Source organism: Sebastes umbrosus, chromosome 9 (genome assembly GCF_015220745.1).
Source record: "Sebastes umbrosus isolate fSebUmb1 chromosome 9, fSebUmb1.pri, whole genome shotgun sequence".
Taxonomy (NCBI): domain Eukaryota; kingdom Metazoa; phylum Chordata; class Actinopteri; order Perciformes; family Sebastidae; genus Sebastes; species Sebastes umbrosus.
In genome coordinates, this window is record NC_051277.1 from 16,032,524 (window position 1) to 16,060,510 (window position 27,987).

Sequence of the window (27,987 nt, forward strand, 5' to 3'; positions counted from 1 at the left end):
TTCTATAATGGCGCTGGCAATTACTGTCAGTCTTATATGATTACATTGCAATAAAAATCACAGATGTACGCTCATTGGATGCAATTTCGTTGAAATCTTTATTCAGAAAAAAACATATTAACATTATTTATAACTGTCCATTTGACAATTTTTGTCATCGACATACAATAACACAAAAATATGTGAATCAACATTAGTTTGGTCAGGACGTGGTGGAGTAAAACTGACAAAAAAGAAAAGGATAAATAAAAGAATAAACTGTTCTCTAAAAAATAAAAGCTTCTGCACATCAGCAAAGTAATCAGTGAGGAAGGCTGAGGAGATTTAAGTACCATCTCTCTGCTGTATATTTGGAGGCAATCATCGATACAGATGGTCGAGTCCGCAGTCTGTTTAAGAAAAACAAAACCTCATACATGTCAAAAACAGAGTGGATATATACAGACACCATTTAGGCCCTTTGTTTTTTCTTGTTTTTTTTTCTTTTAGAGAACAACATTAATGAAAACATTCCCCATTCTTCTTGGTTCTCAGTTTCCGTCGAGTAGAAACTGATTCTTGGACGGCTTCATTCAAAATGTACATGTAAGTGTATGAACCGAACACTGGTAAACATGCTTCAGCGTCCGAAGACACAAATAAAGGTAGGAGAGCTCGGTCACCTATGGTTACTCGTGCTGCACGGGGCCCCGCGGCCCCTGAAGCCTTTGTACAGCTGGGTCTAAATGGTTAAGAAGGCAGCCAGTCAGTCAGTTCAATTTATAAACACCTAGGCTAAATTGGTTTTTACATGCAGCATCTTTTTGCTTTGATTGTGGAAATTATTTAGTTATATTTTAATTTTTTTTTTTTGCTTGATTCGTATTTAACGGCAAAGTAGCACACGATGTAGCCCGAGACCAGAAACAGAAACCACAATCGGAGAGGTTGATGGGACATTAATGACTGAAACACCCCTGTGTGGAGCAGATAAGAGTGTCTCCTCATATTAGGCCAACTTCTGCTTCTATCTGCGGGACTGTGAATGTTTTACCTCACTGAACACGGTCCAGTTGAGCTCCGAGGCGTCTGGGTTGCACTTGGGTTAAGGGGAGGGGTCCCGAATTCATCCTTTCACATCTCACACGCGCCATTTCAAATTGTCGTTGTCATCATAATTACCATCATTAACATCATTTAACAAGAAGGTACAAAAACAGAAGTGGGGGGGGTTGGGGTAGCTGATCTGAAATCAAACAAACAGCCAGTTACATAAATGCCCCATTTTTCCCATCAGTGCCACTGGTTGACAACCACCAAGGGTTTTTTGTTACACAAAACAGTGGGCATGGGATAAGAATAGGCTTTGCTCGAGCACACAAATACAGAAAGGAGAGGAGGAGGAGGAGGAGGAGGAGGAGGAGGTGGAGAAAGCAAAAGAGCCTGAAGAACAAAAAAAAAAAAAAAAGACAAATATGTAAACGTCTCTCCAGTCTGGGGGGGTTTATCCCCCTCAGAAGCTGAGCTGTAGCAATCAACACACCATCAAGCACAATCCAGAGGTTAACAATCAAGAAATCCACAGTTTTGCAATCCATAATCCATTGCGTAATCCAGCCTGGTCCCTTTCTAGCCCTTTCTAGGTCCTTTCAGTTCTGGGAGGCTTTGGGGGAGGTGGGGGAGTGTGGGGAAGAGTGTGTTTTCTGATCATGTGTGTGTGTGTGTTAGGCATATTCCCGTGTGTGTATGTCCGTAAATGTGTACATTCTGGCATAGCTGTGTGTTGAGGTGTAAACTCATTTTGTATCCGCCGCTGACATCCCGTCATTAATGCAGCTCAGAGTTGAGTTTGTCCTGGAAGATGTACAGGTTGTTGGTGGCGGCGATGGCGATGATGTTCTCGGTCGGGTGCCAGGCCGTGTGGAGGATCTTCTTGGTGAAGTCCAGGCTGTCCACGCTGATGTCGTCTTTCCGGCGCTTCCCCCCGGCGGCGCAGACCCGCCGCGGCTTCAGGACGGCTCGGGGTTTGCTGCTCTCCCTCGACGCCTCCAGGGTCACGTCGCGTTTGGTGTTGCGGTCGAACATGCGGAAGAAGTTGTTGTAGGCTCCGGTCATGATCACACTGAGGAGATGGAAGAGGAGAGAAATGATCGGTTACTACAGTCTGAACTAACCTTAACCCCTCCACTACACGCCTAAACGTAAAGGGTCACTTCCTCCAAGGTACAAAAACATCACTTAGCCATTGTGGCATCTGGCCATGCAGATGATTTCTGTTTTATTTGGCTACTTTTAAAGATATTTAGGATTCATTTGTGGTGCTCACAGTAAATGGTGGAGGGCATATTCAGATCATTTACTCAAGTAAAAGTAGCAATACTGCACTACAAAAATATCCATTACAAGTAAAAGTGCTGCATTCATAAGTCTAAGTAAAAGTACAATAGTACTATCAGAAAAATACTCAAAGTACATCAAATAAAAGTACTGTATGAGCCAAAGTCCTTGTTTCAGAATATGGTGAAACGTATCTTTGTTGCCCCATTAGATATTCAGATTATTATATTCTTTGTGTTTTGAGTTTAGTAAATGGGTTTATCATTATATTACATTATGGAAATCCAATATGGAGCCTTGCCTTGGGCTACTCACATTTTTTCCCATGTTTCCCTGCATCACTTCCATAGCCAGAGCGCTGGTGGGCCCCAGACAGAGCGGTAACATACAGTTTTTGACCACACTGAATTGTCAGTTTTACAGCTTGTTTATTGAACCCTTTTTTTTTGTTTGTTCCTAGTTATAATCAAGCTATTGGGGCTGTTGTACAAAATATACTTTGCTTTCAAATTAAATGTTGTTTATGGTTTAAACACGTTCTTACATCTCTGTAATCTTTGTTTTGTACTGCAATCTAAAGCGTGTCTAACTGCATACATCATACCTTGAGCCTCAAGTTTGGATTGTCTTTGTAAGTACTAATTATGCAGAATGTACCCCAACTGCTTTGTGAAGTTAATCTGTAACAATGCATCATATTTTATAAGGTAAATGAAAACTAACTAGCATGGCTCTTAAATAAATGTAGTGCAGTAAAAAGTAGTGAATTGTAAGTGGAATAGAAGTATAAAGTGGCGTAAAAGTAAAGAATAAGTACCTCAAAATTGTACTTAAGTACAACATTTTAGTAAATATACTTAGCTGACTCACAGCATTGGAAAAATACTTTTAAAAAATCAGAAGTAACTTTCAAAATCAATATATTAGTTACGCTGGATAATCCAGAAAGAAAATGCTTTATACAGTTTTTACTGGAACTACTTTTTAGAATAAATAGTTCTTATGAAAACGGTTTCCAGTAAAGTCTGTGAATTATGTCTCTGATATTGCTGCTGCATTTTCAAATGAGATATTATTCATAGAGGGACATCTCAAAACCTCAGTACATTAAACAGTAACTATCCTGGATATGTAGAAAAGTATGTTGTTGTTTTTATCAAACTTACTTATTAACTGTAAACCCATTTATTACCTTATAAACCACACCACAAAGTATATTAGCACCAGTTTTACAAGTTCTTATCTTGGGACATTTAGTTATCATAAATATAAAAACACAAAAACACATCCGGGTACCTGTCCGAGCCGTTCCAGGCACACTCAAACTTGTCAAAGATGCAGTCGTTTTCGTAAAGGGAACACAACTTGCTGCGGAGGTAATCGTGAACCTGGAGGAACACACACACACACACATATCGATATGATTAAAAATGAGTCCAGCAGCACACAGTGTCTTCACTCTTCTATGTAAACTATAAATAGAGAAGAGTGAGCAGAAGACACACACACATACTAAGCTCAGCACAGACAAAACACATTAAATGTTGTAACACAAACCTCCCAGAAGGCAACTCTAATGAGACACAACACCAGCCCTGAGCAACATTTTAATCTAAACTCCTTTTCCATATCAGTAAACCCATTAACATCCAAACCCACCAAGGGCATGGTAATAGAGACACACATGTGAACACACACACACACACACACACATTCACTGACTAATAACTCTTTTCCCTTGTGCTTTCGTTGCACCTGCCTGTGTCAGCGCCGTGATGCAAGAGGTTGAAATCTACACCTTCCTCCAGCCGCCGTGCTCTGCATTAAGCCTCCTATTTTCACATTCTGCATAAAGTCAGCAGTCAACAGTCGCCTGGCGATCAATAAATGGTCAAGCTGAGGTCGGCTCATGGCCGTACATCAAACCAGGTGACATTTTTGTTTTCCCCTACGGGTCTGTCTGCTCGGGGTGAAATGATACAGTGTCAGCTGAAGTTGAATCTCCCAGTCTGCACGATGTCTGATTTAGAGTACAGTGCCTCATCGCTCATGGATGTGTGCATATTTTTCCTGCTCCGGCAGGAATAAGAGTGTAAATTTACCAAAATAAGAGCTGAAATCTCTTTTTCTCCCCTTAGTTTACCCCCCATTCAACCGCTGCCATCCCTCTTCCTCATCCTCTCATTTGAAACTCTCCTCTCCTCCCTTCATCACACCATCCTCACACTCCCTCCTAAACCCTCACCCCTCTTCTGCCTCCCTCCCTCCCTGTTTGTCCTCCCTCTCCATGCTGCATTGCAGATCTAGGTGTCGGGCGCTGTATAAGGTATCCCTCCTTCCCGGTTTCACTTTATGAGTGGAGGCTCGGCGGACTATAAATAGCTCCAGTGCGTCTTGGCCTCCCACTCCTGGCTGCCTCATAGGCCCTCACACGTCAGGAAGACACACAACAAACACACACACATGTTCACCCACACGCCCGCGGCAGGAATACTAAACACACACTGGAAAAAAAGGAGTTGATAAATACTTCTACTGCACATGAATGCATAAACAGAAGCACTTAAAAGTGACATGTGAGATAAATAGAGTGTGGATGTGAGATAGATAGCATGCAAAAATAGAAAAAATGCTCTTTTTATCGGCTTAGTTTTGTATGTGTACATTTTCAACATGTCAAACCCACTTCATCTCTATCTCACATACGCGGCATGATGATAATTTACTGCTCTCACGCATGTATTAATCTGCCAAACACACACAATCTGATGTATCTGCAGATTATATATTAAAACCTTAGGCCCCAGCGAGGGTTTCTGGTGACTCTGCACTGACAAGAAGAAGAAGAAGAAGAAGAAGAAGAAGTGCATTATCTGGCTCGTAATCAATCCAATTATCCTTAAAAGGTTTGGGGAAAAATCTAATAATCAGCAAGTACTGTGATTCGGAGAGACAAGCGTCTTCCCATGATTTATTTCTGTCTCCAATTATTCATATTTCCAGGATGACAATGCCCTCTTTCAGTAAAGGGTTAGTTAGTCACCTAGCAGTGATTTCAGCCACAAACACTTAACGACAAGTGAACGTTTAATACAAACGGCTCTTCTGTGCAGTTTGGTAGAAGAAGCTCTGCTCGAAGAATCTGAGCAGCGGCACTGAACTGAGCTAGGAGAATAAATCCATCACATAACATCTGAACTATCTTATATGGGATTCAGAGAAGCCAAAGGGTTACAAATTAAAGAAAAAACATAGTGTTTTAGTAACAAGCCACAAGAACAGCAACATTCCTCCATCAGTCCAAACTCTGCCCTTTATGTGTTCAGCTGGGTTGAGTGCCGTAACATGTCGTCAAACCATCCAGGGATGTTTGGTATAGGAGTATCTGCATTTGTTATGTTTTTCTTTGAATTTGCCACCAATCTGTCCCTTTAAACACACATGAACATACCAAAAAACTTAAAACACATAAGCAGACTAACTGATGACAGCAGAGAACAGAAGGCACTCTCCTTCATGCTTTATGGGATAAAACTTTTATGGGAAAAATTGCTGAACTATATGGAAGGGGGGGCGGGGGGGGGGTTGTTTTCCAAAGTGCCCTAGGTTACATTTATGTGGGATTTCAGTAACACTTCATTTTACAGGTCCACAGATTTCATGGTAATTAGGTGATAATTAACCTATTTTAAATTTCTTTGGAATTACTGCCAAATTACCCCAATATATTTACCTCAAAATGTATAAAAAATTACTTTATTATAAACATTATTTGATAATTATATGCTAAGATAGCATATAATCGTTACAATAGGGCCCTTAGGCTTGAGAAGCGGCTGTGCACTGCTCTTCATCGGAGGTGGAAAAACAAAACTAATAGAACTCTCACTCAATCTCACCATTGTGTGACTTATTGTCTACACAGATGTAACCTGGAAGCTGATGTAATGATTCAGGGAGTTATTTTAAGAAATTTCAAAGAAGTTATTTGCTAATTATTATATATTTATCAGCAGACATGGAAGTAAAGCATATCAATTAACTTTGTATTCTTTTCCTGGATATGTATTAAATAAATTACAAGCTATTGGGTAACAGCGGAATATAATTATTAAATAATGTTTATAATAAAGTAATTTTCTATCAATTTTGAGGTAAATATTGGGGCAATTTGGCAATAATTCCAAAGAAATTTCAAATAGGTTATTTGCTAATTATCACTTAATTACCATAAAATTTGCGGACCTGTAAAATTAAGCGTTACCAAAAAACATGTTCATAATGTAAAATATAATTAAAAGAATAAGATAATTTCTCAGCTACAGGGTGTGTATGTGTGTGTAATTGTATGTAATTGTAATTTGCAATGTTGGTTTATGAATTAAAATAAAATGATTTAATAAAAGTAATGCACATAAGCAGGACTTTATGGCAGCAGCATGTGGTGTATCAGCAGAGTAATAATGAAAACTGTCATGTTATAAAAGCAGTTGGCTGTGACTGAATGTTATCAATCAGCTAATGAAGCCAGAATAAAACAGTGGAGTGACTCAACAGACGAGTGGATTCAACAGAGAATATGTTAATGCTTCCTCGACTGCTGATCAGTTCACCTTGCCCAGAGTCACTCTGCTCCTTGCCAGAAGGAACCTCATCACAGCAGCTGAGCCTCAGAGGAAATATTAATTCTCATGTTTTTTGTATTTTAACACTCCCTCATGATTTCACACACCTGGTATGTCTCCAGGGGCTTGCTCTCCATGTTGAGGTCCCAGACTTTGGCAGTCAGGTAGTCTCTGGTGAGCAGGTAGCGGCCGCTGTGGCTGAACTTGACGTCCGACACGGATGAGATGATCTCAGAGAAGAAGGAGCGGGCGCTGGGGTCCTCGGGCTCCTCGAATACTGGAGAGGGCCGGAGAGAATAACGGGGAGAGAGGGAAAAGAGGGGGAGTGCTGTTAAGCCAGATGCCAGACAGAAACACATGATGATGATGGTATGTTTTATCTATTTAACCTTTATTTAACCAGGTAAAACCAGTTAAGATAAAATTACGATGGTGACCCAGCCAAAATAGCAGCAAAGTTAAATGTCGAGAGCACGTCGATTTTATTACATGCAATAAAAAGACAAAATTACAGAGTAAAAACTACACAACAGAAAAGGTTAAATAGACACTGATATTGTATAATACAATCAGATAAGAAGGCAACAAGACATGAAACAATTGTTACGCATTGTTGCAAGAATAGTTTGTTTTTAAAACGTCTGTTAACTTTTGTTTAAAACTGTCTAGAGAGATGAGGGACTCCAGATTGAGTCTAGACTGCCTGAAGATCATTCCAGGACCAAGGGGCATAATAAAATCCTTTTTCCAGTCTCAGTCCACAAAGGTGGCACCTTCTACCACCAAATAAAATTTATTATTATTATTATTATTATTATGATCTTAAAGCCTTTCCAGCTATTGGACCTTAGATTGTAAGTGCTTTGTACGAGTACAAACTTTGCCTTGAATGACCTTGTACATTAAAATATACCAAAGTTGCATCCTGCGCATAGCAAGTGAAGACCTTCCGACCAGATTGTACAATGTGCAGTGATGAGTCCTGTAGCCTGAGTTTGAAATATATCTCAAAGCAACATGATGAAGTGGGTCAAGTAAGGCCATAGTCTAGCTGAGACAGGAAAAGGCCTGGAGCCAGACGTTTACGTGAGGATGGAGAGAAACATGACTTCAATCGATATAAGAGTGTGAACTTGAGTTTCTAAGTCTGTGTGTCTTTATCTCATGTACACTGATCATCTCTCAGATGAGTCTATATGTTGACTGTAGTCTATGAGGCAGACAGAGCGTACGGATGACTTCTGTATGTTTGTGGTGTCGTTGTCTGAATGCCTCTGTGTATAAACATCAGCACAGTTCAAAGAGAACAATCAGATGTCTTCTACAAAGAAAGAAACCTGGTAAATACAGGCATTTCTTGTTGAAAATAACAACCAAAAGTTTAAATCCCTTGCTGCTTGTTGGGGTGTTCACTGCACTAGTGACTCATACTGGTCAGAGCTGTAAAACAAAGGGATACTGGACGTTTCAAATCAAAAAGAAAAGAAAGTTGGGAAACCATGAATCTGAAACACGGGAGAAAATGTGCCATGGATTGAATTGTCGTCCCTTAAGGACGGCAGATTTATGGGTACACTAACCCTGTTCTATATTAATGGACCTGGGGTGGAAGGAAATATTATTAAATGGTAAAATAATGTTCCAAAAGGGAAACATTGTGCTCCAAAACTGTAAGGAATTCAAACTTCTTACACGTTCGATTTTAGATCATTTACTTTCCAATAGGGCTGTCAAAGTTAACGTTTAAGAACACGTTACCACAAATTGGTTTTAATGCCGCTAATTTCTTTAACGCATTGATCTTTCGGAGACTGTAGCGGGCTCAATTTCAAAGCTATAGTGAAGATACTAAATAACGCTCCAAACTAGCGCTAAATTTTGGCGAGGAAAAACTGGCATGGCCATTTTCAAAGGGATCCCTTGACCTCTGACCTCAAGATATGTGAATGTAAATGGGTTCTATGGCTACCCACGAGTCTCCCCTTTATAGACATGCCCACTTCATGATAATCACATGCAGTTTGGGGCAAGTCATAGTCAAGTCAGCACACTGACACACTGACAGCTGTTGTTGCCTGTTGGGCTTCAGTTTGCCATGTTATGATTTGAGCATATTTTTTATACTAAATGCAGTACCTGTGAGGGTTTCTGGACAATATTTGTCATTGTTTTGTGTTGTTAATTGATTTCCATAAATACATATAGTAATTATAGTAATATACAGTAACATAGTAAAATAGTAAAATACATTTGCATAAAACAAGCATATTTGCTCACTCCCATTGATAAGAGTATTAAATACTTGACAAATCTCCCTCTGAGGTACATTTTGAACAGATAAAAAATGTGTGATTAATTTTCTATTAATCGTTATTAACTATGGACAATCATGAGATTATTCGCGATTAAATATTTGAATCGACCGACAGCGTTAGTCTCTAATAAATGAACGTACCTGAGGTTTTGCAGGTTTCAGTTCATTAACATTACAACTTAATACACACTGTTTAGTGTCAAATCACCAACACAGAAGATTGTCCCTGCTCTTAACTACATAACCACGCAAAAATAAAGCAAACTGATAATGATACTTCACTATGATGGATTAGGTATCTTAAGGAAGTCTCTGCAAGTTGATTTTCATAATCTAAATGAAAAATCATGCCCTAAGTGATTACAATCCGTCCTGCGAGGGCCATGAATGTGTGTAGCAAATTTCATGTCAATCCATCCAATAGTTGTCGAGATATTTCTTTGCAAAAGTGGTGGACATTGCCATCCTGGAGCTACACGCTCTCATCCCAACTCGTCACATACTGACGCTTTGTCAGACCTCTTGGCGTCACTTTTCAGTCACAGTAAACACGTGTTGTGAATTAAACAAAAACACTTTCTTCAGATTAGGCAACAAAACCACTATAGTTAGGTTTAGGAAAAAACAACATGGTTGGGATTAAAATTACTACGTTTGTACAGTGAAAATGAAACTGAACGTAACACACAGGACACGAATAGCGGCCTCCTGGATGAAAGCCTTGTGTTTGTTGGACCCATCCACCTCCACCACCTCCCGTCCTGTGTGTCTCTTTTGCTGTTTAAACTACGTCACCACAGCACTTTCCCTGAGCGTTTACTGTTGCCGTGGATGGGTTTACATTATAGTTAATGGAAAGCTCAGTACGTCTCCTACCGCTGCCAAAGGGTGCCTTATGCGGCGGTATCGAATGCCGACAGCTGTGAAAAAACATCAGTATTTGACGCGCTGAGAATGAGAATGTGCTGCCTGGAGCCATGTCCCTAGCATAGCTAAAACCATGGACTGTATATTTCGAAATGTATTGCTGCCTGAAAGGTGGGAAAAATGTTCATCAGCAGAACTAAGTTTCTCTCATTTGTAGTTCATAAGCTAAAACTACCAGTAAACCGTAATGTGTATGTCTCCATGCCAGCTCTCAGCAGGTTTACTCACATTTGGAGTGTTTGTCGCACAGCGCCTGTTCCCTCATGTCACAGAGGCGCAGGGTGCCTTTACTGCTGCTATAGACGAACAGGTTGCAGTGGTGGGGGTGAAACTCAGCCGCGGTGATCACCTCCGTCAGATCCTCCATGTTGGCCGGCTTGATGTCCACGATGTCTGAGAGGAAGCGTCGCTCAGGAAAACAGCAAAGAGAATCAACTTCCCAGGGCCTGAACTGTTTTGACCTGCTGAAGTCAACCATACTGTACGTACATATTCATTCTATTCACTAACTGACTCAATGAGAAACTAATTAGATTGTGTTTGAACTCATGTGCAAACCCCACGCAGATCCATAATCTGCATACAAAATAAAAAACAACATAAGTCTATGTAAATGTATACACAACCGTCACAATATAAATAATTTACAGAGGGAATAAAGCAAACCAATTTAAATGTATCTTGGGGGGATTGTTGGGAGGAAAGTAATTCCACATTCAGATAAATTGTAATATCATAAATCCTGTCTGGGTCATGCATGTGACTGTACTGTGTCCTATTGAGCTGGATTAGGACTCAGAAAGGGGCTGAAATATTTATGCAGCTTTTGAATTATTCATTAAGCTACATTTTCACTCCTCAAGAATAATATTCCCCTCCCCCAACACTGTGTGTCTTTGTGCATTTCTTTATACAACAAAGTGGGGATTTACGATGTGGGAGTTTGTTGTGTGCATGTGCGTGTGTGTGTGTGGGGGGGGGTTGATTATTGAGCATGTATAAGCATCTTTGTGTTAATGTATGCTTTAATTATCTGTGTCCTTTAATAAATCTATTCCTGCTGTTTGTGCATGTGTGATGATGTATGTATGTGTATGAATGACCACTACAACCCACAAAGGATACTGAAGCTGCGGTCGGTGATGTCCAGATGCCAGAGGTTGATCCTCAGGTCATCAGCTGACATGTAGGTCTCATAGTCGGAGTTGACGGAGATGGAGTTGACGTGGTAGGTGTGGGCGTTGGCGAACACTCGCCGCGGGCTCACCTCCACCATCAGATCCATCGGCATCAACACCGGCACCTTAAAAGGACAGAAAGAGAGAGCAGTTTAACATGCCATGTAGCTGATTAGGAGAAGAAAGATGGTCAAGATACAGACAGTAGATTACATTTAAATAACTTCATTGTATCATGAATCATTATTGAATGCATTACTTCCTTTGACATCAATATTAAATTATTGCTGGAACACTAACTTGCTCGCTTGATAGCAAGACCGAGAGCCAATTCAGTGCATGAGTTGAAGCTCATTTGGCTGCATTTTCATATCTTGGCATTTGCATTAAAACACAATTTCTTTGTCGAAACATGATTTACATTTTTATACACGGATTAAATGTGTGCCCTTATTTGCATACAGCACAGTGGAAGCATACACGTTCTCAGATCTCTACAAAGAAGGACGTACTATACATGTGTACGCACACACATGTATGGGCACATTCTGTGTACAGGTTACCAAAAAAATCATAATAGTAGTAGTAGTAGTACAGATGTTGTGTTGCTATCCTGTACAGATGGAAAAATAGGATTTCTCCGCCCCCTCACACACTCCCGCATACACACATGTACCACTGTGCCAGTGACCCATTTTTGCACATGCAAACACATCTGTACCCACTGACCCAGTTACGTTGCACAACGTACTGCATTTATGAATGTTTCAGTGTCTGCAACAAACAGAGGGACGGACAGACAGACAGACAGACAGACAGACAGACAGACAGACAGACAGACAGATAGATAGACAGACAGACAGAATGATAGACAGACAGAATGACAGAGAGACAGACAGATAGACAGATAGACAGACAGATAGACAGATAGATAGATAGATAGATAGATAGATAGATAGATAGATAGATAGATGTTACCTGTAGGGAGGTGACAGTGGACATGTCCTTGATGCGACCCTCCTCATCCTTCAGGTTGTATCCCTCCGGCCGTTTGTCTCTTTCACTCACCTTCCACAACTTAATGGTCTTATCTGGGAATCAGAAAGGGCCGTTAAACAATCAGATAAGAACAAATTTAATCTTAAAGTGTAACAAATGCATGAAAGATGTTTGTTAATATGCTTTAAAGTTAGGAGGCCATCTGGAGATCTTAGATTAGATTTGATTAAACATATCAGAATAGGCTAAATATGGAATTTTATCTCAAATTGGTGAAGCTAAAATCCTAAATTCTCAACAAAAATAAAGATCTGCATAAAGCAAAAAGACACAAATCAACTGAGACCCTTGAACCCAAAAGAAATGACTTAATAGATAAGATAATCCACTGTATTTCAAACTGTCAGCTCTGAAAGACAGCTTGGACTCTGAATGAGCAAACAGCGAGGTTTTGTTTTATCAACACTGACAGACACAGAAAGACTGTGTATTATATTGAAAAAATGACAGCAAGCTTTCCACCAGCAGCACTACCCAACTGCTGAGGCAGGTCTTACATTTTTCATACCCTCAATCATAAATAATATAATACTTAAATAAATCAATATCGCGGCGCTCATGGAAAATCTATAGATCTTCCAATATAGCCATAAACTAAATGTAAACTGATGATGGGACCTCTTATCCAAGGCAGACCCACATACTCCTAATGCACTACACGAATGTGATGCACCACAAGCAGCAACTCTTCTACATTTAGGCGAGGGAAAACCTGCTTTCTGGCCAAAGTAACTCAAATAACTGTCTTTGCTAAATAACTGTCTTCTGCAAACAACGGCATACACATATGGACATTTGCACAAACACACATACGGCACCTGACCGATTTTGCTGGCACAAAATATGTACATTATTTATATTATCATATTATTATTATATTATATTGCATTAGTTATCTTTTTAATGCCTTTCTATTGTTACTTTTATTGCTAGTATTGCTGCAATGTCGAGGAACCAATACCAAAGACCAATACAAAAGAATTCTACTCTCTTATACTTGTTTACAGTATATATATATATATATATTATATATTATTATTATATATAATATATATATATATATATATTATATATTACTATAATATATATATATATATATATATATATATACACTTTATTGCAGGAGTGCAGGCATTAGCAGAAATTTACATTTGCTTACATATGATGATGTTAATACTTATATCATTCCTACAATATTTATATATTTTAAAGTGAAAAAGTAAAATTGATTGTAAATTAGAAAAAAATTAAAGAAAGCGATAACAAATAAAAACAAGGAAGAAAATTAAAGGATGAAGAACAAAAATCAAAAAACAGAAATAAACAAAACAAGAAAATAAATACAATTAAATCTTTTTATTTTATTTCTTTTCTTGTTTTGCTTATTTCTGTGTTTTGTTTTAACAATAACAATAAAGGAAACTTGCCCTTGACTCTGTCAAACACTTGTTAAGGGAGAAACAATCATAACTTAGACGTGACACAAAAAGAAGTATTTTCCCACAACATACTGTATCAACCAATTCACAAAACCTCTTCCACATGCATGTGTGTGTGTGTGTGTTGGGACTCTCACCGTTGGTGGAGAGGAGGAAGTGTGCGGCGTTCTGCTGAGGCAGCCATCGGATCTTATTGATCTTCTCCTCGATCTCCAGACTCTTAAGGTAGTCGAACTCGGGCTCATGACTCTGGAAGGTGCTGTAGACGTTGTACTCTCCCTGGGAGAATGGCTCACTCTTGCTCTGCGGAAAGAAAAGGAGGTCGATAAAACGTGGAAGATGTGCTCACATATACGATCACAGTGCAATGTAACAACCGAGGCACCTTGATCATGTGAAGAAATGGTATGGTACGGACTCTGTACAGCAATAACGATACACTCTCTGACACAGTAGAAGAATCAACTATTTATCAGTCAATCTAGAGTGTAGCTGGAGGGGAACGGTGTGCATTCATCACTGCTCTCACAGCTGGAATGAAAAATGTTATATTTGTGTGTATGAGTGTGTGTGTGTGTGTGTGTGTGTGTGTGTGTGTGTGTGTGTGTGTGTGTGTGTGTGTGTGTGTGTGTGTGTGTGTGTGTGTGTCTACCTCAGGTTCCCTCTGAAAGATGACCACTCGGCCTCCCTTGTCCCCTGTGGCCAGAAGCTCTCCGGTGTGGTTGAACTCAACAGTGGAGATGATATCAGCTGGGGAGAGACAGAGGAAGTAGGGGCAAAGATGGAGGAAGAGAAAGAGAGATGTAGCACGAGAGGAGAGAACGGTAGAGAAAGAGAGAGGAGGAAGAGGAGGAGGAGGAGTAGCCATTAGCTAATTGACCACACATCACCATTCATCTATATAATCTGTTTATCTGGCAAGTCAACAGTCAATGCATTAACATGTAAGGGGATTACAATATGCAAATTAATGTGTAGAATAAAATTTGATCGCTGACACAAATATTCTGCAATTGTGTGTAAGCTTTCAGAGAAAATTCAGATTATACAGTACATATTATTAGCATCAAAACATACAGAAGACACACACAGACACAGCTGTCTCACATTAGGCACAGGTGTTGTCTGTGTTCCAGTGTGACACATACACAATGACGCACGCTATGACACTTCCAGTACACAAGATTACAGAGTCACTTGAGTTCATCGTGTGTGTGTGTGTGTGTGTGTGTGTGTGTATGAGAATAATTATGTCCTCTGTCATCTCTGTAGTGTCTTAAAGTGTAAACATCACTCAGAGTGTGTTTGCATTAGCGACTAAGTATCATTCAAAGATCATTTTTCAGGCCGTTCATTTGCATATTTGCAACAATGTCCCCCGTCACATCTACTCTCTCTGTGTCCCCAAACACCAACACAGTCTGACTCAGAGACAACACTGTAATATGAGAAGTAAGCACGATATTAACCACTTAGCATTTACTGACTCAATGCTTTCAGTGGACTTTCCTGCATCACACGACGAATGTGAAATAGAAAAGCACTTGTTATGCCGTCTAATGAAGAGCATGTCGGTGTGATATCTGAAGCTTGAATCTGGTTTAATCTCCTCCCTGCCCTTCTGTCTTCTTATCCTCCTTTCACTTCCCCTGCAGCAGATTTAAGTTGTATTTATAAATATCTATTGGCAGACAGAGCTGATCTGGAGGGAGAAAACACTGGTGGTTAAATCTCTTTCGAAGTAATCGTAAGCTGAAGTTCAATGAAAAGGAGGTGGTATAGGATGAGAGGATGTAGCTTACCTGGTACGTAAAGTTATCTCAGGTCAAACCAGGTAAGCTGATTTTCTAGTCTGCCAACCCTTTAACACCAACAACGCCATGGTCATGGTTGGATACATTTAAAAATCCATCATCATATAAATATTTGATGTCGGCCCACATTTTGACCTGCTTTGTCATCTTCCTACATTCATGCTTCTCAGTCGCTCTAAACCGAATCTATTTGAACAAAACAGGTAAACAAGTCTGTCTACCAGCAGGAGTGATCTGAATGTTCAGCTCAGTTGTGAAGCTTCAAATCTGTGGTTTGGACTTCACACTTGTAAATTACAAAGGCTGCGTTAAAGACAGACAGCTGCTGGTGATGCTGATCACCATGGCGATGGCGATGACTTCACTGCTGAGTGACTGGATAATTTTCAAAATGGCCTTATAATCAACCACAGTCACAACAAACAGACTCTTAAGATATCTTTATCAAAATGTATCCGTATATCCTCAAATGACCCCCACAAACACACTGCATCAGGTTACTTGTAAAGCTATTTTAAAGGAATAATCTTGGCTTCCTGGATGGAGTCTTGCCATCACCAGGATTATTAGGCAAACAGCAGAGACTTCACAGTTACCTCACCTCACAAAGAAAAATATTTCCAGTAAGTAACCTCCCTTAAAACCACAACTTGTCATTTTTACACTTTGGATTTTGTACGGGATAAACAAATGGGATATACGTGTTAATTAGTGAGCTTTAGAGGTGCTGGTAATCAGTCCAGCTGTTTCCTGTCTTTATGCTAAGTTAGGCTAACTGACTGCTGGCTGTAGCTACATATTTAACTCACAGGCACGAGAGTGATATCGATCTTCTCATCTAACTCTCTGCACAAGAGCCCCTTTACACTAGGCTTGTCGCGGTAGTCGGTGTTACCGATGTTACACAGTAGTCGGGCACATACCGATAACATTACGTACCCACCGCCCCCCACCGTCGTTTTGCTCTTTTTACAGAAATAAAACCCATTTAGTTAATTTTGGCATATCAGCACCGCGTAATCAATACAAAGTCGGATGACGGACACTATAAACTGACAGTGAATGCATTTGCTCCATACGGAGTCTCAGCTCAGAGCAGCAGGTGTCATATTTCACACACACGGACACCGTAACGTTAATGAGGCCATCGCTGTGCGGAGGACGGCGCGGTCACAGCCGGTGTGCGGATGGAAGCGTGGAAATCTGAGGCTGGAACCAGAGGACAGACACACGGCCATGACGTTAAAGATCAAAGTAAGCACGCTACAGATATTGACCGTCATCTTTTCTTGTAAAACGTCCGATGTTAACGGTAACATCGGTGTTGTCACAAGTTTATTAACCGGTGGGAAAATGTCCTCACCGTCACATTACAACTTTCACACCTGGCATTATAACGTGTCTGGAATCCAGATTGTATCTAGATATGATCGAACCTGTTTACATTTACACCAGGTATTAATATGTGTCGCCACTGTTCACATTGGTATCCAATTGCGATCCGATTGCTCTGTCTGAGAGGGCTGAGAGGAAGGCTGCATTACGCACAGGCTTGCAGCCAGGCCCTGCTGGGGAGGCGGTGCATAATGCACAGACACATCAGTCTCAAAGCGCCACCGTTTAGGGGGGAGAGGGCCCGTAAATCTGCTAGGCTCCACACATCAAGGTTTAACAACCAGATTGGGTTAGCACAACATCCAGTCCCACTTTATATGCCACTGTAGAGACTGTGCTCTGCGGCAACATTTTCTAAAAAACATAAATTTCACTTAACACCTGATATGTTTTGTGGTTGCTACAATAAAAGAATCTAAAAACATCTATGGTGCAATTGCTTGCATATAACTTGTGCAAGTTACTGTGCTAACCTAGCATTAGACGATAACCTAGCATAAAGAAGATAAAAATCCTGCATAAAGTGTGTCTGATGGACCACATAAACTGGGCGACTGAAAACTACTCATTGCTGATCATAAAATCTATAAACCTATGCCACATAAAAACACAAAACCTAGAGTTGTTTTCAAATTATGTTCAAGACAATCGAGACAGAAGCTGCACAACCCACAGGCTCATCAAGGTGCATTTTGATATACCTAGTGTTGTAGCCTCCAAAGCAGTTCCGCCTCAAAGAGATTTTTATACAGCAAAAGCTTAAATCTGCTACTGCACTAATCAAATCCCATCTTCAAACATGTCAGATTAGATTTCACAATAATTTCATGTGAGATGCAGCATCCCACTAAGCCTCCAACAAAGGATTGAAAAGAACATGGTCCTCCTCAAGAAGCATTGAGTGTAATAAATAAACAGAGCGTGGAGAGCATATTTATTGTGAGTCGGAGTGATTCAGAGCTGTAGCCTCTCCTATTTTGTGGTGGCCTTGAGAGAGAGAGAGATTTTATGATGAGGGGAGGCAGGGACTGCTCCTCAATCTCTACACTAACACAACCTTATTCACCCTGTTCCTCACACACTTCATGTATTACTGGTTTCTTTTTTTTTTACTAGTCATTGCACTGTTCCCTCATCTCTCAGTCACTGCATTACCTTCTTTATTCTTCAGTTTCAATTTCTTTTTCTCTCAATCCCTCTCCCCTCATGCGTTCTTTTGTCATCTCTCATCTCATATTCCCCAGTTTCTCTCTTTTGCGCCATTTCACTTTCTCATTTTCTTCCTGGTTGTCTATCCACATTCATCTCTCTCTCTCTCATCCCTCCCCCACGGCGCTCTGCTGCCTGGCTGTATGTTAGCGTGTACGTAGTAGTGGTGGTGGTGGTGCTGCTGCTGGTGGTGGTGGAAGAATGGATGGAGAGGATGGAAAGGGAGGTGGAGGGAAGAGGCGCTGGGGCGGAGGTGGTGGAGGGGGCCTTTCGGTGAGCAGGGGGTTGCCATAGTAACAGGCTGAGCCAACCAGTAGCAGGGGTACTCGTAACGGTTAGCCGTATATGGCAGTCTGGTGAGGGAGGAAGTGGGATTCATCAATCCAATCCTCGCAGGAAGAGGAAGGAGCGTGCTAAAATAATTATGCCGCTGCAGTTTTGTCCACTAGCAAACATTGCTGAATTAATACCAGGAGATGGTCCAAATAGGAGGACATGCAGATAACTAACGCACACACATGATGGCACTCATACAGAAACAGACACCTACACGTACGCAGTGAAATTCACGAACACACGTACGCACACAACACAGTCACATAATGATGCACAACAAATGTCTGCGCTTGAGGCTGTGTGTGTGTGTGTGTTTGTGTGTGTGTGTACGGTGTGTGTGTGCGTGTGTGTGTGTGTGTGTGCACCCAACACATTTCTAGATAACTGTGTCTCCACTCCAGTCGCATAGAGAAAGAGCAAAGCTAAGCAAAACCCACAGGAGCGGCACACACTATAGCTGAATAAAATATGGAGCACACACTCTCCTCTCTCATCCTCTTGTCTGTTCTCAACCTGAACCCTCTGTCTGTGTTTCTCTCTTTCACTCTCATATACACACACACATATACACACACACACATCTGTCTCTCTGATGCTCTTTATTAGAAGAGTACTACAGAAAAATAAACCTCTAAGAACACAAACAACTACTGAAGAAACGTGCACCATCATGAGCGCTGTGGCTTTCGTCCAAGAGGCACCACTGGCCAGTGTACTGATGAAATACAGTATATGTGTGTGTGTGTGTGTGTGTGTGTGTGTGTGACTGTCTGTTAGGCTGTCAAGCTGTAAGTCAATATAGTGTGGCTGTGTGCTACAGTATAGCTAGCTAGCGGTGTCTGTCTCCCACAGACAGACCATTAGCATCAGCAGGCCTGTCTGACTCATCGCCACACTGCAGGAGCCGGGGTAACACACTGTGACTGCAAGTGCACGCGCCCACACGTACAGTACATATATCAACACAAAACAACACACAAACATGAATGAACCCAATGACACAAAAAAAAAAGCTTTAAAAAATGATAAACACCAAAACACACACTCAAATGCACTGAGAGGTGTTCAAGGACGTCAGCAACTCAATGATCAGAGCATTTTGTATGAGAGATGAAATGATTAGTTGATCAACAAAAAATAAATTACAATTCCGGTCACTCATTTATTAAGCAAAAAAAAAAAAAAAACTGTTGCTGGTTTCAGCTTCTAAAATTTGAGAATTTGCAGTTTTTCTCTTTTTTGTATAATATTAAACTGAATATCTTTTGAATATAAATTTGGGGACTCCACTACTAACTGTAAATAACTGACAGAAAGAGCTGAAGTGATTAGTTAATTAACCCTCCCACACATGATCAACAGTATAATCGCTCTGTGCTGACTGTGCCATTGTTTTCTTATGGGGAGAGCGGTGCCGCCCAACTAGACGGAAGCGCTACCCTTGGCGTGGCGCACCACTCAAAATCGCCATTGAGCGCTGCAAGTTCAAATTATTTAAAATTTGACCTCGGCTGCCGCTGACCTTTCAAAGTGCCACCAATGAGAACAGCTGCAACTGTTGTTGTTGCCTAGAAACAGTGAATGGCGTTCCTTGCGCTCTTTTTGGTGACACATGGTGTATTCAAATGAAACTCGTGAGCTTGTGTTTATAACATGGGAAGTCGTGTACACAATATGCTAGGCGTTCAAGTAGTTAAGTTGTGAGAATATCGCTGCTAAGCAACGGCAGTATTAATGTTACTGTCGGCGTCTAGAAGCCACAGAGGCTAATGCTTTAGCAAGCTAGCGAGTGGTTAACATAATGCAGGAAATGCAAAGGCATAATGACAGAGGAAAAAGATGAGGCCGTTGGGAATATCAACATTTTCCTCAGACATATTGTAAAATTACGAAGAAAAACAATATATGATGATGTAAGATTACGATATATTCACTTATGCATCGAAAAATTAACTTTCATAGCCTCTGCCATTTCTGACGTCAACAAAAACGTCACAACTCGTGAACTCTGAGCTTTCAGAAACTTTCCACTTATGAGGTCGTGATACCTGCTGCCTCTGCAAGGCTCTGCGCCCTAACTCGCGGTGAGCTTAGAGCAAATTTCTAATCATGTGAAAGCAGGTTTAATTTATTTGTAGATTTGTTGAAATATATCTGGCACAGTTTTGATAACTGATTTGATGATAGATATTTATCAAGTTAAAGTGACAAACATTCCCTAATTCAAGCTTCTCAATTACGAGGATTTGCTGCTTTTCTTAGTCTTGAATGATAGTAATCTGAATATCTCAGGGTTTTGGACGATTGGTTGGAGCAATTTGTAGATGTCACCTGGGCCTTCAGGAAATTGTGACCAGCATTTTTCACTATTTTCCGATATTTTATAAAGCAAAAACTAATCGAGAAAATAATAGGTGGATTAATTGATAATGAAAATAATCTTTAGTTCCAAACAGCCTGTATTATACACAATAAGATTAGTGCTCATCTGTGTCTACAAAATGAGACAAGGCAGAGATGAGAGGGGGTTTATGGGATAGATGAGGGTGGTGGCGTAGGTAGAGGGAGGTGGATTTCCTTCTTTCTTTTTGTTACGGCTACTACAAGGACAGAGAGGGGAGCAGACGCCCTACAGTCCCAATTATAGATATCTTAGGACTGGGTAAACACGGACCATTAAAGCCGAGCCAAAAACACACACTCCTTAAAAGCGAGGACAAGCCACCGCTCAGCAGGAGATGTGTGTGTGTGTGTGTGTTGGCGAGTGTGTGCATGCTGCAGCTCAAGCACCCCGCATTTCCTGTGTACGTGTGCACAAGTGTGTGTACTCAATTACCCTGTAGAGAAATAAATTGGTTGGAGGGAGAGGAGGGGGCGAAGGAGACAAGGGGACAGGCTGCCGGAGGGAGACGTTAAATTGATCCCTGTCTTGCAGTTTTGGAGTTATCTGGAAAAAAAAATCTGTCGCATGTGTTTGTGTTAGGGGTCCACATGTGCGGAGAGGAGTGATTTAAGCTCAGCCCCAGCAGGGAGTCTGCCATTTGTCCAAACACACATCGGCACAATGGAGCAGAGCTGGTGTGAGCCTAATGGTTATAGACACAAACAATTAGAATCGCAAACTCAGCCAGCTTCAGCGTGTGTGAAATACACCTGTAATCCTGCTCTGCCTCGCTGCAAAGACGTCTTCTAACTGCATGAATTCTCAAAGCTTGAATGTGTGATTCATTTTTGATCAAAATCAATTAGTTTTTTTCCAACAGATTTGTGAGACTGTAACATATAAAAAGATTAGGAGCTTAGCTGGTTTACACCCAATATAACCCCGGCAATACTGAAAACTGAGATTATGTGTCGACGCCTGGTAAATACTGAAATGTAATCCCGTATTCAGAAAACTCTCACCCTATTTCATGCTGCCACTCTCATCTTTCTGTGCGGAAGTGTGCAGTGCTGAAACGATTAGTTGATATTTGATGAATTGTTGCCTTTTCTAGGGCAAAAATTCCTAAAATTCACTGGTTCCACCTCCTCAGATGTTCATTTTTGCTGCTTTCTTCAGCCTTTTCAGTAGCAAACTAAATACTTTTGGACTGCTTGTCAGACAAAACAAGCAGTTTGAAGGCTATGCGAGATTGTGGCAGGCATTTTTCGCTATTTTCAGACATTTTGTCGACCACACAATTAATCAATACGTTGAAAAAATAACCGACACATGAGTTGATAATGAAAAAATCGTGAGCTGTAGCCCTACGTGTGTGTGCATATGAAGGTCTGCACAGTACATGTAAAGGTAGAAGTAAGATAGGTGCTCTGTTGAGGAGACGGGGTGTCGTCTGGTCAAACTATTTAAAGAAATCAAATCACGCACTCACACAATCCACGCTGAAGCAGGCAATCCGAGACAAAAATAAAGCGGCAGGTACAAAAATAGACACAAAAAAGGATGAGGCAGACAGACAGAGACAAAGTGATGTTTAAGATATTTATAACACTCAGACTCGCGTGAGAATTCACCCGACTCAAACTCACTTAATGACACACACACACTCTCATTCAACCACCCACACACAGGCGCACTCACATCTCCCACTGGGGTCATGTGGCGCATCTGTGCGACACAGATACGACCTTCGGGATAGAAGAGGATAGAGCACACACCTTCAGTGTAAGAGGCAAACGGCTCGGGCTCCAGAGAAAGGGTAGTGATGTCGGAGCACAGGACCTGGATGGGGCTCAACATCCTGGGGGAGGACTCCAGGGTGGAGAGGGGTGGACAGGATGGGCGGAGCTCTTCAGGCTATAGCCAGGAGCAGCCCTGCAAGAGGAGCAAGGGATGGAGGGAAGGGAAGGGAGGAAGGGGAGCAGAAGGTAAGGAGGGTAGGACCAGGGAAAGTGGATGGGGGTACGGGTAGGGACTGAGTTACTGCATCACCACATCTGGCCATGAGTACTCACCAGAAAATAAAAATACTTATGGTATATTTATGATCATTCTGTATCTATACAACATGATGTATTCACATGTTGGGTTTGGCAGGAAGGCTTGCAAGACATGCAGGATGGACAGAGAGAGACAGCTCATAGGACAGAGTCTGAATGTGTTTTAGTAGGCCTCTTTTCTGACAGGTGAAGTTCTGCAGGTGTAACAAGAACCGTAGATAGCTTTCACATTTCCCCAGAGGTGATTGACAATGATTGACAATTAGAAGGGAGCAGTGAGAGCTGGTGAAAGCTCACCTACCCACATAAAAGTATGATGACTAACAGTTACTTCCATTATTGATTAATCTGTCAAGTTAAAATGTCAAACATAATGACATCTGCTCATCACAGGTTTCTAAAGCCCAAAGCAATTTATAAACTGTTAAAGGGATAGTTCGGGTGTTTTGAAGTGGGGGTGTATGAGGTACTTATCCATAGTGGGTGTATTTCCTACAGTAGATGACGGTCGGTGCGCCCCTGACATCGAGAAACAAACAGGAGTACCAACACAGGAGCATGCGTAAGTGTACACTATATTTAGAATATTTTCTGATGGAAAACTGAACTCATCCATCTACAGTAGATAAAACACTGACTATGGATAAGTACCTCATACAACCCTACTTCAAAACACCCGAACTATCCCTTTAAATTTGCATGAGCAACAGTCGAAAAAGCCAAAGAAATACAGTTTGAAATTATATGAAATCTAGACATGGAAGTAAATATTAATGTTGGAGATGCTGCGATCAGCAAATGTTTGGTATTTTTACTTTTAGAGTTACACATACAACTTATATTTATACATATTTGTTGTTTTTACGATGTAAAATTTCCAATTTTGCGGTTTTAAGTTTATAAGTGCGTGCATTATTTATGAGATGGAATCAGTTATAAATAATTTATTTACAAAACTGTCAGAAATGTAAAACTTCATAATTTTGATGCAATATATAATAATCATTTCCTCATCCATCCTTGAACCCAATGCCGCTCCAGTCGGAGGTTAGGGTGTAGCAAAGGGAGATATAGAGGAGGGCAAAGGAAGTGACAGGAAGGGCTTAAGAGATGCAGGGAAGAAGGGAGGGGAGGGAAGTTAAGGTGGAGGGAGGTTAAGCATCCCTCCCCTGTAGGAGTTAAAGGGCAGGGGAATCCCCACGGGATACAACACACTGTTATGTATGCGCACACACATATAAATGCACACTAAACCCTTGCAGACAGACACACACACACACACATACACAGACCTGAGCAAACAAAAACAAAACCCAGTATGCACTCAAAAGACGCAGACATGAATATGAATGCAACACAGACAAAAAAGTAAAGAAAGATGGAGAGACACACAGGAGCTGACGAAATACACCCAAGCATATAATCACATGCACCACCTCTCTTTCTCTTTAACACACACACACACAAACACACACACACACACACACACACATACAGAGGCACATTGTGTTTGAGCAGCCTTTAGAGCACTGTTGGATAATTGTTTGGCAGACGCGGCACTTCAGCACCGGGCAATGCTGTGAGTTGCATTAGAGGACCGATGGGGAAAGGGAGAGAGAGGGAGGCAGTGGGGGATGGAAATGGGGAGGAGGACGAGGGGGTGGGGGGAGGGATGGGGTGAACGTTGAGGAAAGGTGGAGGGGGTTGGAGTGGATGTAGTAGAGGAGGCAGGTAATGAATCATTTTGTTTATTTGTGACGCAAAATTACTTTGAGTTAAATGTAAGATTGATTTTTAGAGCACACTACTTATTCCCCCGCAACTATCTATTTTCATGCCGTCCATGTGTTGCCCAGTTCCTTTCAGACCGATAGTGTTCAGTGGTGTGTCCACCTCATCAGCAATTCACCCTGAATAATGTCCGTGTCTGCCTGAGATGTGTGGAATAATTAATACTGCCATTATTGGTGGGTGGGGACGAACTGTCAATCATATTGGCCAAGCATGAAAAGTGGCGTGTTTATCATCACGGACTGTTGCTATGGCGATAATGGATGGTTGGTGATGGATGTTAAGACTCTGAAATGGACAAAGACACATATTTCTCATGCAAACACTGTATGTGTAAGAAAAGACAGACACGCACACACACACACAGATATTCTTCAATCTTCTCAGCAGTATGTTGAATGCACACACAAGCGTTTACACAATCAACAGGCAGCACTACAGGTTTCCCCTGACTACAGTACGTGCTTCTGTGTGAGGGATATTATATTACAGGCACAGACACAGGAAGCATAATAATTCCCTTTCTGCAGTGATACGAGGATCACAAATGAGCTCGCAACACGTTCATGACCCCCAAATGATAATCCGCTGTTCTGGTCTAAGAGGCGTGGCGAACAATGAGCTGAGTGTAAGAAACAGATTGGGGACAGACCGACAGGCAGGGAGGCGGACGGGGAAACTAGAGTGCAGGTGAGATTAGTGGTGTAATTGAGATTAGCAGGAGGGAGGAGGGGGTTATCCAAGGTTATAATCCATCTGTTTTTATGAAACAAACCAGAAGAATTCATTGGTTTTGACGGCCTATGTGCCGCTGAATTTTTGTATATTCCCCCGCCTGAGAGGTGATACTCGAAATATTCAATTTGACACCATGCATGTGTGTGTGACACAGGCCAGATCAATACTTCCCTGCAGTGTGACAAAATAGCTGTAACACAAGGTAAGGAAGTGGTTATAAAAGCATAAATAAACAAAAACACAGGAGAAGGGAGGAAGGAAGAGTCTAAAATGGCTCAATTTTGCAGAGAGGAGAGTGTTTTGCTCCTTAGTTCTTGTCAACAACTCTGTCTGGTCAACAGAGCTTACAGAAGATTAGGAAGCCGTCCTGAGCTTGTTTTTGCATACACACACTTTGTCACACACACATTCCAGACGTCCGACACATAGAAACACACTCACATGGTAGCACACTTAAACACACACTTTGTCACATATACACAGCTTCCTCTGTCACGCTCTTACCTTCAGTCACATAGTTGTGGTCGGGGAGGAAGCCGCGGTGGTTGAGCGTCGGGGTGGCGTCAGTGTCTTCGCCCATCAGCGGGGCTGGGGGAAGCGCCCGTCTCGGTGGGGCAGCGTGGCGGTGGCAGATCGGTGGTGGAGGGGGTGGTGGGGATGCCGGCCAGCGCAGCGCCCATACTGTTGCCCGCAGACGCCTCCTCAGCACAAGGGCGCAGAGCCGGGCATCCTATCCTTAAATGAGGAGGGAGCGGGCCGGTCCCGAAGGAGGGATGGATGCCTGTAGGAGTCCACACGACTGCTTCTGGGAGCCAGATGCAAACCTGCAGGAGGAAGATTATTTGAAAACAGTTCAAAAGAGGTGAGGCGAGGAAAATCCAGCACAGCCCGTGTCCACTCTGCAGCTGCTGAGCCCAGGTGTGGCCCGACCAATTCAAATACAACATACACAACCCTGTGCTCTCAGAAATGGGTAAAGTCCCTACTTAATAATGCTCCAAGAGAAGAGAGGAGATGAAGAGGAGGAGGAGGAGGAGGAGAGTAGGGGGAGGGGAGAGAGGGATGAGCAGAGCCCCTGGTCGGTGTATCTGCAGTGCTGCTGCTTCTGCAGTGAACTCACACTCACACATATACACTCATATACAGTGGGACAAACACTCACTCACCTACACACTCGGCAGCGTGTGGGTCAGGTACTCCTCGGTGGATCCTCCATGAATAATGTCTCTCTCCTCCTCGGCGGGTAACTGTCTCTCTGGTTTCTCGGCTGTTCCAGTACGAGGAGGAAAACCCTACTGGCCCTGCGTTCTGCTGCAGTCTGCGCTCTGGCGTATGTATGAAAGGCAGAGTGAGAGGTAGAGAGAGGGGGAGGGAGAGTGAGAGAGAGAGAGAGAGAGGATCTGTCCTGCTGCGCTGGTACGTGTGCGATGCATCAGAAAGAGCATGCCCCGCCCTCTCCTCGGCGCAGCCAATCATCACAGAGCTGAGATCTGCCTGACCACTGACTGATTAAATGTGATAAAGAAACAGAGAGGGATGAGTTAATTTGTTATTATTTCTTCTGTCTGGCGTTGTTCAGGGATTGTGTTGTTGGGTTTCCTATGATGTGATTTTGTGTTGATGAAAATTTGAAATTCAATAAACTTTAAGTCACAAAAAAAAGAAACAGAGTGGGATGGAGTGGGTTGAAGTACTGAAGAGGCAGAGTGTCTTATAAGGTTGTTGCTAATGGGAGATAGGGTGACCAGGTGTCCCACTTTACGAGGGACTGCACAGCATTTTTATCCCTTGTCCCACATATTGAGACGATGTACCACATCTTGATCTGCTCTAGTTTTCAAAAGTCAAACCACTGCAGGACAGACGCCTTTCTAAAATCTAGCTTTTATCCAATGACTGTCAAGAAAGCAGGGAAGGCTGTCATCATGGGGCTGTGTTTGCTGTCAAACTGCGCACAAATGGGTCAAGTGCAGGTTAACATTTCACCGTCTTTGCTACTTTGAAAATTCAGATTTATTTAGGCAGAATATGATGGAAACTACCACAAAGAAAAAGAAGAGCAGCTACAACAAAGACTGTGAAACTACGTGTAAGTATTTATAAGCCGGTGGAAGGCGATTCTCAGAGTTTCTTTGTGAAATTTGCCAGTTATTTTTCAATTTCACACAGGGGGGATTACGACATGAAGCAGCATGGTTCATGTGAGTCTCACAAACGTGCGGCTCAAAAAGAGATGTGCTGATCTATGGATGCAGTCAGGCAAAGCATAGAGATGTTACAAGATAAGGGGCAGAAGAGAAATGTTTATTATTTAAGTTAATAGACATTATATAAAAATTGTACACTACCTCTCAGCTTTATCCAACATTGTCCCACACAAACATACTCTTTGTCCCACGTTTG

General features: G+C 41.7%; 1 protein-coding gene across 4 annotated transcripts; it reads right to left on the reverse strand.

Annotated features, from left to right (window-relative positions):
• Window positions 1-74: 74 nt before the first annotated feature.
• Window positions 75-27,984, reverse strand: LOC119494332 (serine/threonine-protein phosphatase 2A 55 kDa regulatory subunit B gamma isoform). Of its 4 annotated transcripts, XM_037780136.1 has the most exons (12): window positions 27,933-27,984; window positions 26,751-26,909; window positions 26,089-26,408; window positions 22,774-22,930; window positions 14,511-14,608; window positions 13,996-14,161; window positions 12,339-12,451; window positions 11,308-11,485; window positions 10,411-10,575; window positions 7,049-7,218; window positions 3,613-3,704; window positions 75-2,101 (listed from the first exon to the last, which is right to left on the reverse strand). In XM_037780136.1, exons 4-12 carry the CDS (start codon window positions 22,853-22,855, stop codon window positions 1,807-1,809), a joined length of 1,359 nt encoding a protein of 452 aa, XP_037636064.1. In that variant the 5' UTR covers window positions 22,856-22,930; window positions 26,089-26,408; window positions 26,751-26,909; window positions 27,933-27,984; the 3' UTR covers window positions 75-1,806. The 4 variants fall into 4 exon arrangements, with proteins under 4 accessions (XP_037636064.1, XP_037636066.1, XP_037636063.1 ...); XM_037780138.1 differs by lacking the exon at window positions 27,933-27,984 and having other exon boundaries at window positions 26,755-27,093; XM_037780135.1 differs by lacking the exon at window positions 27,933-27,984 and having other exon boundaries at window positions 26,751-27,093.
• Window positions 27,985-27,987: the final 3 nt, after the last annotated feature.